The following is a 15,599-nucleotide window of genomic DNA, read 5'->3' as shown; positions in this document are numbered from 1 at the left end:
ATTCCCCTCAGCTGGCTCCCCTACTCTTACAGATCAAGCTGGTAGGGAAGTTGAATTATTTGCCATCAGTCATAACACAAATAGTCAATCTACCAACCAGAACATGACAATCCTCACCATTCTGCCAACATTTTTGACCTTTTCTTTCTCCCTCCAAATATACCGTGGATGTCTGCTGTTCCCTTGGCAACTCTTACCACAATCTGATTCAAGTCTCCTTCTCTGCAGTTCATCATCTGCCCAGCCAATCTCAGCCACATACCCTATGGCACTATTATTGTGCCAACTGGGATGATGTCCAGAATTTTTATCTGCTTTCACTCTCATGATCCAAACATCTGCAGTGAACTGGTAACCAAAATAATCCTCACTGGAATGAGAACATTCATTCCCCACTCCAGTGCAAACTGACCTATATCGAAGCATGGTTCACAAAAATATGTGCCTCTGCCATCCATGATAAAAATGCAGCTTATGCTCAATGGCTTAAATTAAAAATTCCAACTTCTCATTCAGCTTACATAACAGCCAGAAACATGTGCAAAAAAGTTATCAATGATTCCAAAACAGATTTTGTAAGAATGAAATGCAATAAATTTGCATCCTGCTCAACTGGAAGTTAAGTCTTCTAGTTCCACAGTAACCTCATCTAAGGAAAAGGCAGAAATCTTGGCATCAGTCTTATGCTCCAACTGCTGCCTGGACAACCAAAGCAAATCACCTCCCATATTTCTGCCCACTGCATATCTCCTCTGGACTTTCATCAAAAGGACATTTGAAAAATCCTCGTTAATCTTGATACTAATAAGGCTCCTGGTCCAGATACTATTCCTCTGGTTGTGCTCAAGACTTGTGGTGAGAATTGATCCCATTCTCATCTATATAAACTTTCATATTCTACTGGCATCTACCGCATAGCATGGAAGAAAGCCCACATTCAGCCTGTACTCAAAAAAGAGAGACAAAAGTCAGACATCTATCATCCCATTGCTCTCATCTCAGTACTTTCAAAAATGATGAAGGTTATCAACAACCAGCTTCATCAGTTAATTAGTGATCACTAATATGAATTCTGTCATTCTTGTATAGTAGGCCAGTGCTTCCCAAACTTCTGGATGTCAGAGCCCCCTTTGCAAAAATTAAAATATTTCACAGCCCCACTCGAAAAAAAAATCGTAATAGAGAGTTATACTATTATAATATTTATTGTATTTATATTCAATACAAAACATACACAGCAAATATTGCAAAAATCAAATGCATATATTACATTTTTTGCCTCTTACAGTCTGGTTCTGAAGACGATGCGGGCTGTTCTGGTAAAATATGAAATACTGTCCTTTTTTTTTTGAGTCTGTTTCTGCTTCTTCTGATTGTTCACAGGAATTTTTTTTTATTTTTTATCAGCCACTTATCCGTCTCAGGGTTAAATTTTTTAACGTAGAATAGATCAAATAACATCACCACTTACCGATACTGGCACACCACAGACTGATAACATGAAATTAGTGAATATTACCTGAATAAGGGAATCCCCAGACCAGGAACATTTTTCTCTTTTGTGACTTTTCTCCCTTTAAGGTAATTAAGCCTAACGCGAAACAGACAGCAAAGGCAGGTTATTAAAACGTGCATATGATTGGTGCTGTATTAACAAAAGATCGTGCAACCGAAAGATAAAAGCATAGTTGACAATTGAGTTGAAATGCTAACTCTCTTCAACCTAATTCCATATGTGAAACTGCCATAACATTCATTATATATATTACTTAGTTTTAACACTTTTAGGAATTTTAACATGTTTGGTTGAATTTTATTGCTGCCTTGGGAAATTGAACTCACACACATCTAATTAATAACAATAGTTTTTAGTTAAATACTGTGTTTGCCCATGCAACATATGGTTTTGTTTCAGTCTATACAGCATAGTTTCTGTATGAGGGGACATGTGATTCATTAGTGTGTTTTTATCCCAGTTGTCTCTAATTGCACTATTGGTTGAGAAATATATTACACAGACTCCTCATACCTTATTCACTGGCATAATAAAAGTACTTGTTTTTATTGCCTCTGCAGTATAGTGGCCGTTAGGGAGGACGTGTTGTTTACCACTGCAAGCGAGTTACTATCTCCCCACATGAATTTGTTTAAGATTTTTTTCATGTGTGAAGTATATGCAAAACTTTTATTGGTAACAGAAAACTAGCTCGGATAACAATGATAATATAAAACGAGTTTTGATATGTATATAAAGTCAATATCAACAGTCCCTGATTACGAACGCGTGATGAAAGGGACAGGAAGATTTGGAGCTTCTGTGGAGAGCATTTGAAGTAAATACAATTAACCACAACTATATAAATACGCAGGAACAAGATTCAAAGAAAGAATCATTATTTTTAAATAAAATTTACTCAACTGGTATCCCCCCAATAGAATGGAAAAAAGCAATTGTGATTCCTATCTTTAAGAAAGGTAATAGAGATGACCTAAAAACTATAGAGGTATCAGTATACTAAATTCCTGTTACAAAATATATAGCAGAATATTAAATAACAAACTAATGAAATATTCCGAAAACTTTATTCTAGAAGTACAGAATGGATTTAGAAAAGGATGATCATGTATAGACCCAACCTTTTGCCTAAAATTAATAATAGAGAAAAGAAGAGAATATAATTTAGAAACACATATTGCATTTATTGACTTTGAAAAAGCATTTAACAAAGTTAAAAGAAACATTCTATTTCCTTTCTTTTAGGCTTGCACGGTGATCCGAATGCATTTTTGGAAATTATGGAGACAACTACCGTGTTTGAATAAAAACTTTAGTTTACTATTACTAAAATTTTACAATTCGACGTTTCGACCTTTATGTTAAGGTCATCTTCTGGAGCGTACAAATATACACAGGAAACAAGCTATACCACAATCATACTGGTTCGTTAAAGACACTGACTAACCGCTACCACAATTATTATTATTTTTTTTTTTTTTTTTTTTTCGCCAGAGGTCAGGCCAACAATTGTGGTAGCGGTTAGTCAGTGTCTTTAACGAACCAGTATGATTGTGGTATAGCTTGTTTCCTGTGTATATTTGTACGCTCCAGAAGATGACCTTAACATAAAGATCGAAACGTCGAATTGTAAAATTTTAGTAATAGTAAACTAAAGTTTTTATTCAAACACGGTAGTTGTCTCCATAATTTCCAAAAATGCAAACATTCTATTTAACATATTAAAAGAAAGACAAATACCAAATAATATCCTAAAAGCTATCACAAGTATATATGAAAATAATCAAATACAAATAAGATTAAATCATGAGCTATCATATACAAGAGAGATAAACCAAGGGGTCTGACAGGGATGTCCCCTCTCAGCAACTCTTTTTAATATCTACTTAAATGAAATAATAATAAAATGGAGTAAAAATTTACATCAAGGAATTAAACTTTCACCTACAGTTAACTTAAACACTCTCCTCTTTGCAGACGACCAAATAATAATTACAAATTCTGAAGATAACTTACAGAAAGCTATTTCAAATCTAAATGAGATATCCAAAGATTATGGTATGATAATATCAATGGAAAAATCAAAAACTATGGCCTTTAAAGGACAAGATCCAGCAAGAACTAAAATAGTAATAGATAACAAGATCTTAGAACAGGTGAATTCATTTAACTACCTAGGATGTATGATCACATATGAAAATGAAAAAGATATAAACGTAAAAATTGCAAAATATTTAAAAATAACAGGAGTAATTAACTCTATATTTAAACCAAACCTAGTTCAAAAATAAACCAGGCTAAAAGTATACAATACATTAGCCTTACCAGTCTTAATGTATGGAAGCGAAATCTAAACAATAAAACAAAAAGACAAACAAAGACTAACAGCAGCAGAAATGAAGTTTATGAGAAAAACTGCAAAGTATACCATATTTGATCACAAAAGAAACGAAGATATTATGAAAGAATTAAACCAAGAACCAGTAACAGAAAAAATTAAAAAATATAAACATAAATGGATGGAACACGTTCAAAGAATGAAAACAGAAAGATTACCAAAACAAGCCTTAAAGTACAAGCCATTAGGAAAAAGAAAACCAGGACGACCTCTTAAACGATTCAACGATGACTTCTAAGGCCGGAACAGGCCATGCTAGGCCTAAATCCTTGATACGTATGATGATGATGATGACAATTAACCACTGCTTTGAAATGAAGCATATGAATAAGCAATATTTACTAATATTCATTACGTGCCGAAATACGCAGGAAGCAAAGTTTGTGAACCAACACCAATGTGTGAATTTTTCCATTAAAATATAAAAAATAACAAAAAAGAAATAATAAATAATAAAAGTTAAATACATTTCTTTTAAAATAAAAAAAATCTACTTAGTCTTAAAACATTTTAAATTTGTTTTCATTATTTCACGGCCCCCCTCAACAAAACCTATGGCCCCAAGGGGGCCACGGCCCACAGCCCACAGTTTGGGAAGCGCTGCAGTAGGCCACCTAGCTAATCTCACTTACCTTTGGATTTAGGCCATGGAAAGATTTGGAGAAACTCATGTTATTGCTCTCAATATTTCTAATTTGATCATATCTGGCACTTAGGCCACCTGAAAAAACTGCCATCTTATGGCCTCCCATCTACACTCTGTGATTGGATTGCCAGATTCCTCACTGGCCATTCATTTGTGTCATGGTTGATGGCTTCCTCTAATCAGATTTCCCAATCAATGCTGGAGTGCCTCAGGGTTCTGTGTTCTCACCTCTGCTGTTCCTTCTTTACATCAATGACCTCCATTCTCTGACTTCAAATTCTATTCACAGCTTTGCTGATGACAGTACTCTTTATTCCTCATCATTCGATAAACCCTGCAGTACCCTAATGTTAGATGCCTCAAGATCTTAACCAGTGACTTGAACACATAAATTTCAATGAGAAAAAAAAACAAAAAAACTCGAGCCTGCCTTATTATTACCTGAAAGAAAAATCCTTCCTCATCACATCTCATTTTTTATAATGTTCCAATTTCCTTTCAAGATCATTTTTCTCTTCTTCGGTTGACTGTCACATCCAGTTTACCCTGGCACAAACATATTACTCACATATCCTATAAAAAGATTGGTGTTCTTTTCCATTCTAAACATTACTTCTCTTCTAGAGAGTTTTTTTACCTTGGACTTGCACTACCTGCAGGGTCAGCTAGACTTGCAACACTTGCAGGTGCAAACTTGACTGACTTGTCTGTTTGCTTACTTGGGAAATGGAGTAAAAAACCAGGTTTATATTTAAAATAGCTTGGTATCTTTAACATTACTTCTCTTCCTCTTAACTCCTAACACTGTATAAGTCTCAGATCAATCCAACTTTGGAGTATTGTTCATGCATTTTGGGCAGAGAACCCAATACCTCTCTAAGAATTTTTGATGATATTGAAGAAAGCAATCCACTTAATAGATGACCCTTCCTTCACAGACTCCCTTCAGTCATTTCATCATAGGTGTTCTGTTTCAACATTGTGGCTTTGCTATAAGTACTCTCATATGGGCATTGCTCCTCTGAATTTGCTGCAACCATTCCTCCACTTTTTTCTAACCATAGAAGAAATAGATTGTTCCACCAAACTTCTCATCAGCTTCATTCATTCTATCCACTTCTATTCTGTGGAACAAACTCCTCCATACTGTTGTTCCCACTGAGTACAACCTCCCGCTCCTTAAGAAACATATCGACAGGTTTTTTTTTTCTCCTTAATCACTTGCCCACACATGGCACTGTCGTGTTATAGATCTTGTATCGACAGACGTGCTACATCATGATAACTTGCCACTAGATCTTCTCTAACTCTTCCTCATTCCCAAGAACAATAGGTGACCAGATCTGTGTAATGAAGTCTTATCAAGGTCTTATAAAGAGATATAACAACCTACTAATCTGATAAACTGTTTTAGGCACTTTTGCAAAATTCCCTCTAAATTTCAATTCCCTATACACAACACTCCCAAATCCAAGGCTTCATCAATTTCCTAGAGTACATTTCCATTAATATGGTACGTCGTCCGGTAGCATCATCTAGCAAGAGGGTTGCAGCAGATGAGTAGCTCCTCTCCATTTTTCTCGGTCTATTGCCTCCGTCATTCTTAAACCAGTTCATTCCACGATGTCATTGAACCACTCTCTAGTTGGTCTTCCACGTCTTCTCTTCCCCTCAACTTTCCCTTGTAATATAGTTCTTGTCAAGTGTCCCAAAGAACCTCTCAGAAGTTGTCCTGCAAATCTGGTCTTTCTTTGCATAATATTCTTGAGCAGTGTTCTTTCCATCCCAACTGTTCTTAAAACTTCTTGATTTGATATTCTCTCTGTATAGCTAATCTTTTCCATCTTTCTATAACACCACATTTCCAATGCATTAATTCTTTCCATATCTCTCTTTCTGAGTGTCCATGACTCACTTCCATTACTTGCAATACTCCAAACTGTTGCTTTAACTATTCCAACTCTAACACCTATATGGTACACAGATGGTAATCTTTTCACTCCAAAATGCATAACGTTACAACTTGCCACATTAAACTGTCATCTAGGAGCCTCTGTAGCTCAGTTTGGTATAGACAAAGTCCTTTGGTTGGAAAGACCTGATTTTGATTCCAGTCCATGTGAAGAACTTTTATCTAATCTCTTTCAACTAAAGGTGAGTTAGTGGATCTCATACAGAGGTAGAGAGTTTTTCTCCTGGAAACTCTGGTTTTTCATCCCTCAGAACAGGCAAACCAGTAGAACACACGCAATTTATAGACAAGAATACTTAGAGGCATAGGGATAACTGCCTTATCCTCATATTGCAGTTAGAAAATCCAAGGGTACTTGAAAGGCTATGGGCACTTAAGTGCCTGTTAAAGCCACTGAGTGAGTGAAACTGACATCTCTTCTCCTTTGTCGATACTGCCAGTATATTTAAATCATCCAGCAAAATTTGAACATGTGTATTGACTATTGCTCTACCTAATTTTCCATCATCAGCAGATAAGAGCCCTCAGTAAAGGTCAAAACCGGTCTGGGTAGTGGCCCTTCCCTTAATGTATACATGTCCACAAGGAGATGTGCTTTGCATTATGGGAGAGACTGAGACAAGGAATGATGAGAGCTTGGTCCACCTTTGCTACGAGTTGCCAAAGGATGTACCACTTTACCTCAGTCCTGAAGATATTTTCAGGTGCAAACTTTGTCTGCTAACACTTGAATAAAAGATTAAACTAAATTTATTATATTATAATATACTTTAATGTTGGCAATAATGTACTTTTACCACCACCCCTGAGATACTGATTGGTCTATAATTTGCTACTGCAGTCTTAGAACCTACCTTGTGCAAGGGAATTATTTTGCCCTCTTTCCACTTTCTTGGAAGTACACCACAGCCGAGACTTCAATTAAAGAGCCTAGTCAAAGGCATTGCACATTCTCTCAAAACCCTAGATGATATCCCATATCATTCCACAGGTGTATTTACATTGAGATTCCATAATATCTCAAGAACCTCCAATTCGATACCAGGATGATTACCCTTGCAAAGTAGTTACTCAGTAACTCAACAATTTTATCTGCTTCTGTCTCCTTGTGACTATCATCACTCATTAAGGTTAATTTTCCATAGTCACTTTTCCTCTTACTTGCCAAATAACAAAAGAACTCTGAGATTTCCTTTGGTCTGCTCAGCTAATTCTTCTCATAATCAGATCTTGTACTGTTCATGAGTTTGCCAGTCACCTTTCTCATTATATATCCTCCACAGCATTTTTCTTCTTCTGCAGCTAGTGCTTAATGATATTACTCATCCATCCAACTCCTACCCAATTATCCACATCACCGTTTTATATCCATCCCCATTCGCTACAATTTTTTTCAGAATTCCATGCAGTATCGTATCCTGTCAAGTCTTTGCATAGTTCAGCAATATTATAATGTAGCCATTACCAATATCCTACTCAACTGCCACTGTATTATAAAAGGTGACTATGTTACTGAGGCATGATCTACCTATCACAAAACCATGTTGTCTCCAATAAAGTATCCCATTCCTAAAGTTTCTACTTAACTACTTCTCCAATATACCTTGACTACCAATCCTGAGATACTGACTGGGAAATAATTTGCTACCTCAGTCTTGGAACCTCCTTTATGCAGTGGAACTATTTCCCCCTCTTTCCACCTCCCTTGAGACCAACACAAACCTGAGACTTAGCTTAAACAACATGGTCAAAGGCACTACCAATTCCCTAACAACTCATAATACAGAAGTTGATATATATATATATATATATATATATATATATATATATACACACACACACACAGACTAGACAGTGAGTCTAAGATGCCAGAATTAGTGCGGGATAATGGACAAAGGCAGACAAGACAGAAATACAGATTGCCTGGATGGGAGCAGCATAGTTGAAAGACTTGAATGATGGAGTAAGAAATTGTGGGAAGAAAAGGGGGAAAGCTACTGAGTCTATATACCAATGTAAGGAGCATTAGGAATAAGGATGCAGTGTTTGTTGCCTTACAGTTAGTCCACAGATCATTGGTGTCAGTAAGACTTGGTTAATGGAGAATGAAGTACACGTGAGAATAAAATAATGAGTACATTTTTCGAAAAGATGCAAGAGGAGAATGGGTATTACTAATCATTTCAGAAGAGTTGTGTTCTCTTAATGTGGAACTTGAAGAAAACAATAACGATAATGGTTTTGAAGCCATTTGGTGTGAGGTTCAGGTTAGTACAGCTTATATATTTAGTGGGATGTTGCTACAGGACAGAGAAGAGAATACAGAAGATGATTCAGAAATTTCACACAGAGGAGACTAGTGAGCAACAGGAGGATAATAATAACTAACTACGACAGCACTGACTGAAAGCAGGAACAACTAACTTATGCAGCAAGCGGTTGAAGCAACACACTCAAGTCCCATGTGTTGCAGCAAGTGGTTGAAGCAACATATGGGACTTGAGTGAAAGACTTAATAATATGTCATACACCGATAATAGAAGATGTCACCAGTGGCAGCTCGTCCATAAGGGCTGCAGCCCCTCCAGTATAAAATGAAAGTTCCTGTTTTATTATCACCATTCTTAAATTTTTATATATTTATCTAAAAACCATTATATTCTTGTTTATAATACAATGCTTCTTGATAGTATTTTATATAATTCATTTTGTAGCAATAGTCAATGTGTTGTGCAGGCTAGGGATAGTACTGGCTAGTATGCTCAATGCTAGAGCTGCATTCAACGCAGACCGCACCAAACTGCTGCCTAGTGGAGATAATGTAGTGGGGGTAATGCTCAATTTATGTGCAGTTTGGGCTGGTAGCACTGCAGTTCAAGATACACTGCTACTAAACAAGCACAAACAACACAAATTAATGTCATCATTATCGTAGGTAAATATTGTGCAGTTTTTCTTTTTCTATTTAATTTTAGCAGTTATTTTATATCTTTGTAGAAATGAATGAAGAGAAGAATTCTGTTAAATTTTGTTATATTTAGGTTTTATTAATGATATAATTTTTTTCGATCCATATTGATTTTTTTTCTTTTTTTTACTTTTATTGCTACAGCCACCACCTGCAAATTCTTACGAGCTGCCACTGGATGTCACCACAATGGCACCAACAGAGGCTTTGAATGGGAGAGTGGCTAGGCAAGTACAAGCTACACAGAACAAGAAAGATGTGTGGAATTACAGATTTGTTTTGTGATGTGAAGTGGCTTAATCAGCTGAAGGGGAGAGAAATCGGTAGTGCCTTGGAAAGTCGACAGAATCAATTACTTATGGCAATGTCAATTATAAGGAAAATAAATAAAGGAGTAAAATGGATGAATCATAAAATTATGCAGGAGCTTCTGGGAAAGAGGACATTATAGAGGAGATATAAAGAACAGGATTTCCCTCAGTAGCATGAGGAGTACAAGGTGCAGGGCTAGGAAAATTATAAGAATAATAAGAAAAGAGAAATTGGTATATGATAAGAGATGCTGAAGCAATAAAGCAAAATCATAGAGAATTCAACAGTTGCTAGTAGAATAAAGAGTAAATATGGAAGACTGACTTAAGTTGCTGAAGATGGAACATGAATTACATCTGCTGAAGATATTGTGGAAATTTCAATGAATATTTGGTTAGTGTAATTCATGTGTGTGTGTTATGGGGGGGGGGGAGTTAAGGGTAGTGTTGGATAGCAATAGGAAGGAGGAAAGAAGACTGACAGTTCAAGAATGGAAAGCGTTTAGAATATTAAGCAACGTGCATGTTAACAATGCTGTGGGACTGGATGGGATATCACCACATATACTATAGGAATGTGAAAAACAGCACTCCCCTTCACTTGGTTGTTGAATAGAAATCTGTCAACAGGAATAACAATCCCAGAATAAAAAAAGGGGGGAAAGAGGGGTAGTGCTACTGCATAAGGGAAAATACAAGTCAATAGTGTCAAACTGAGTAGGCTAGGCTAGTGTGTATTGATGAAGGTGTTAGGCTAGTTAAAGACAGAATACAAGCCTAGATTGATGAGAATGGAAATCTTTCAAGAAAGCAGCATGGGTTTGTTAAGACGAGGGTCATTCTTTAGAAACTTGGTTATATTTTACAATAGGGTGACTAGTGTATTGGATAGTCTGCATGATAAACTACTGTTGAAACTGCACAGAATGGAATGGTAGTCATTTGGTAGCTTGGTTACAGGGATGGTTGACTGAAAGGTGCCACTGAGTTGTGTATGGAGGTGCAGTGTCCTGAAAAATGAAGGTTATGAGTGGTTCACAGAGTTCTGTTCTGGGAACACTGTTGTTTATAGTTAATGGTGTGAAAGGAGACGTTCAATTTTTTGCTGTTGATGCTAAATTAGAAAGAGAAATGTTAGGAAGCCTGATATGTTGTTATTACAAGAGGATTTGAATAGGTTGTTGCTTTGGGCTGAAGAATAGTGATGATATTTTGATGTTGCCAAGTGTAAAGGTTTGCAGTTTGGCCAGAGAAAATGAGGTGGCAAGGGAACTGAAGATCAGGAGACACATTGCAAAAGCATTACCCAGAAAATTGCTGCAGTAATGCAAAGAATGCTGACATGGATAAATAGGTAATAGTTCCATATATAAAAACTATTAAGCATTATTTGAATTTCTGTGCACAAATCTGGTCACTTGACTTTATTAGGAGAAAGTGCAGAGGCAAATAAATAAGACTGTTCTCAGAACTCTGGAATATTGAGGACAAGGACAGATTGAGAGAATGTGATCTTCAGAGCTTGGCAGATAGAAGAGAGATTATATGGTGAGAGGAGCCTATCAAATAGATACAGGAAATTACTGCATATGATGATGGGAGAACAAGAAATCATCCCTGGAAACTGTACAAAGGTCATATAAGTATGAAAATGAGATTGTTTGCTTGGCAAGTGGTTAATAGGTAGAAGGAATTGCCAGAGCAGGCAGTGAATGTTTCAGCAGTGAATGTATTCAAGGCAGGGTATAACGGTTATTGTGATCTGTGAGTGTTCAACCTCCAGCAATGAGTCTTCAGACTCCATGGAGGCCTGGATATAATACTAATAACAGTTATGGGATTAGATGGTCTGCTGCAGTTCTATCATTTATATTTTTACTCAAAATTATTGTTCCATAATCATTCTTCCTTTTACTTGCCATATACCAAAAGAACTCTGGGATTACCTTTAGTCTGCACAGCTGATTGACTCCCAGAACTTGATTTCAACTTCTTACCATACTGGTCACCCTTTTAGCCTGTGCTTTGTGCTGCTCTTATTTCCTTGAATTCCCATAACAATTTTTTTTCATAAGGGCTTCTGCTTAATGATGCTGTTCATCCATTTAACTCCCACTCAATTTATCCTCCTGACTCTAGGTATGTAGCTTGCAATTACTTCCCCTTAGACACTGCTTTACTACCTCCCATGCACTGTCAACAACCAACTCTTCCAGTTTTTCATGCCATGACATTGCTCCAAGCAGTCTCCTGAGTTTGTTGCACTTAATTCCATATATCTATCTATCCCAATGGCTTTAACAGGCCTTTAAGGCCCACAACCTTCCAAGCATGCTTGGATTTCGTAACCGAAATACGAGGATAAAATGGTCACTCCTATGCCTCAAGGTATTCTTGGCTGTATCCCTGTGTGTTCACGGGGCCGGTTTGCCTGCTTGCGGGATGAAAAACACCAGATAAACTGGCGGAAAAAACCCTACTGCCTGCGCCCAAGACCGGCTAACTTGGCTATGGCTGAGGAAGATCCTTCAGCTCCTCACATCTCCGACGGGAATCGAACCTAGGACACTCCTTCCCCAGACATATGGTTGCGAAGCGCAAAGCCACTAGGCTAACCGTGCAGACTTAATTCCATATATACTTCCTCTTAATTGAAACGCTTATATGGAAAATGAGTATGTGAACAGTTTATATGTTGTTGGTCAGGACTTCCACACAATGAGCCAATTGCCTTCATGGAGGTGGATTAATAATGGGACTGACATTCAGCTTATCTTCCACTAGAAAATAAATAAACAAATAATGCAACAAAAATATGTTAACGTAAAGAGAAACTGGACTGATAGGATGCTGGCAGAATGTACAAATAAATAAGCATGTTACATGTGTAATGAAGATTTAAAATTTTATTCTGTGAGATCTAACCTGAAGTCAGAAGAATGAATAAATGTATATTTCACTAGTTAAGTTGGAAGGAATTTTACAAATTAAACCAAAGAATGAATGAATGTATATATGTCACTCCCTATCTGATGGATGGGCTATGGGCTTTTCATAACTTCATTGTATTTCTATACCAGTGCCATAGAATAAACTTTCACTAGTGATATCGCTGCTTCTTGATTACCTACTGATCTAAATATGTAATATTTAAACTCGTGACTTCTTATCGCGTTTAAACAACCAACACTGAATTCTGATCAGGTGCAATTTAAAATAATAGTATTTTGTGTTTCATATGATTGATCTGAAGCTTGAAAATCTTCACTATATTATTATGTAACATAGGATAAAAGTGAAATTACACAGTTTAGAAGGCCATCGGATCTGTGTTAGAACGAGAGAACAACCTCAAGGCCATCTCTCTCGCGTACACACATACGCACACACACAAAAAAAACGGCCAATGTAAAAATATTTATCTTACTAATTTCAAAAAGTAACACAATACATAAACAAAAACACATGCCAATTATAAGATACCAGTGACAGCATTTTCCATACTGTAATACACTAAGATGTACCAACCTCTTCCAGGAATTTTGTAACATCATACACATTTCCATGTATTAAAACCCACGCGGATGTCTTGTTACAATGCTTCGCAACTTCATCCAATGTGAAAATTTTCGTTTCCGTTTTCTCTGACATTATATACTTTAAAAACAGCTAAAATAAAAGGGTCAATCCCGTTCCGTTCCTTATTACACAGTTAAAAAAAATAAAAACACTAAACTACACTGAAACTACGCGTCACTATCCTACGGCAGCCAGCTAGTATAATACGAAAGTTCGCCCAAGTATGATATACACTTCGAAATCCACAAGTGGCTATTTTCGCTCCACACGATTTCTATGAAAACCAGCTCCATCTAGAGAGGGATATTTCATGCACAAATATAAAATATTATTTTTATGACGGACGATTTGATAAGTCCAAGATATTCTGTCATATTTTTTTTACATGAAAAATCATGGAAATGTTGCTCAGGAATAAATCGCTTAGATTATTTAGCTTTAATAGAGAGAGAGAGAGAGAGACTATAGATAAAACATGTTCACCTCAAAAGTGACATTTATCTGGAAGAAAACAAAAATTAATAATGTCTTTAGCCTAACTTCTCAAATTTGAAATAAATAATGTGATTACAGTATAGACAACTGTTTGCTATGTATTTCTATATAGTAAACAGTTGCTATACTGAAATCACGTTATTCACGTGGTTCTTCAATCAAGTTTGCCCAGGTCCAGGAATAAGCAACCAAGAAACTTGGTTGCTTAATCCTGAATCTTTCGAATTTTTAGAATCTTTAGACTCTTTAGTTCGCATAATACAATCGGTTAAAAGAAGGTATAATAGAAAGACCATTCCGATTTTCATCTGCAAATCTGAAGTCCTAGAAGTTACCACAAAGTTATGGAATCAATTTTATTATTATTATTATTATTATTATTATTATTATTATTATTCATGTATTAATTATATTTAATTGTAACAAAATGAAAGCAGTACTCTAAACTGAAACTTTTGTATCATTGTGTTATTTATTATTATTATTATTGCTATACATACACCTCCATGGAGTCCGAAGACTCATCGCGAGAGACCCACTTTATCCATACAATCTATCATACTTTTCATTTTAAAAGAAAAAGTACTCACAACTGTCTCTGGCGACCCACCACTCATTCACCACTCTCCAAGCAAAAAATCTAGTCCTCACACCCCTGCTAATCATACCTTCATTCAACTTCCAGTAGTGAATCCTTGTTCTGGTCACTCTGGCCAAGTGCTGAAATATTTCCCCTGCATCTATCCTATAAAATCGTTTAAGCAACTTAAATATTCCATCTTTGTCTCCTATCAACCAACTTCTGTAATCCATACACCTTCAATTTATCCTCATAGGGAACATTCCACAGGCGACTCATCATCTTGATCACTTGCTCTGAATCCCGTCCACTGCTACCTCATTCTCAAGAAACCCAGGGGACCAGACTTGACCACAGTAATTAAGATGTTGGTGTATCAAGGCCTTATAAAGAGGAATTACAACTTCCTTATTTCTACTTGTTACTGTTTTCTTCAATTCTTTGTTTATCTGCTTTTGTGTACATGTAATTTCTTTACAAAAGAATAAATATTTAAAAATATAAAGAGAAATCAGCTAACGCCTTTTTATTCCCGTATGTACAGGGAGTAGGCAAGGCCGTTTAGTCCTATCTAACTTTTGAAGACTGTTGAGGACATTCAATCTCCACTGGTATCCAATCAGAGATAGCTGGCCCAAGGCTATCACTAATTAAGTGACACGCAGTGAAGAGAGACGGCTCTACAGGTCCGGCCGTCTAGTGGTCCCTAACCCTAACACTCGTATTTTTTTAATGTCTGAAATAATGTGGGTTCTACGGTCGATTTTCTTCAGTTTACGGCATGAAAAACCCGAGTTTCCGGAAGAAAAAACTCACTTTCCCGTGCCAGAGATCGACTAACTCGGAAACCAGTCGAAAAAATGCTTAGAAAAATTTCCTCTACTCACCGACTAGACTCAAAATGAAGTCTTTTTTCGTGCGGCCAAGCGCCGTGGTATGCAAACGCCACATCCACTGAGCTACACAGGCTCTATTATTTAAAATAAATAAAATAATAAATCAGCTAACTCCTTTTATTCCCTTATAAATTTAATAAACTTATAAACTTATTAAATATAAATGATTTTTATTAGTAATGATAAGATAGCAGCAGTAGCGTTTTTTAAAATATGGAATCTCTGGCTCAATCATCAG

General features: G+C 36.4%; 1 protein-coding gene across 1 annotated transcript in view; it reads right to left on the bottom strand.

Annotated features, from left to right (window-relative positions):
- LOC150096981 (cytochrome b5-like) overlaps positions 1-13,625 on the bottom strand; it is a 110,925-nt gene extending 97,300 nt beyond the window's left edge. The window contains exon 1 of the mRNA XM_090408153.1: positions 13,340-13,625. Coding sequence (XP_090264279.1) covers positions 13,340-13,462 — 123 coding nt within the window. The 5' untranslated portion in view covers positions 13,463-13,625. The remainder of the gene's footprint in view (positions 1-13,339) is intronic.
- Between the last annotated feature and the right edge of the window lie 1,974 nt (positions 13,626-15,599).

The sequence above is a fragment of the Typopeltis vanoorti genome, chromosome 18, assembly GCF_054136105.1.
Source record: "Typopeltis vanoorti isolate ZY-2024b chromosome 18, IOZ_Tvanoo_1.0, whole genome shotgun sequence".
NCBI classification, from domain to species: Eukaryota; Metazoa; Arthropoda; class Arachnida; order Uropygi; family Thelyphonidae; genus Typopeltis; species Typopeltis vanoorti.
Note: the sequence above shows the minus strand (reverse complement) of the source record. Positions and strands in the feature narration are given on the sequence as shown.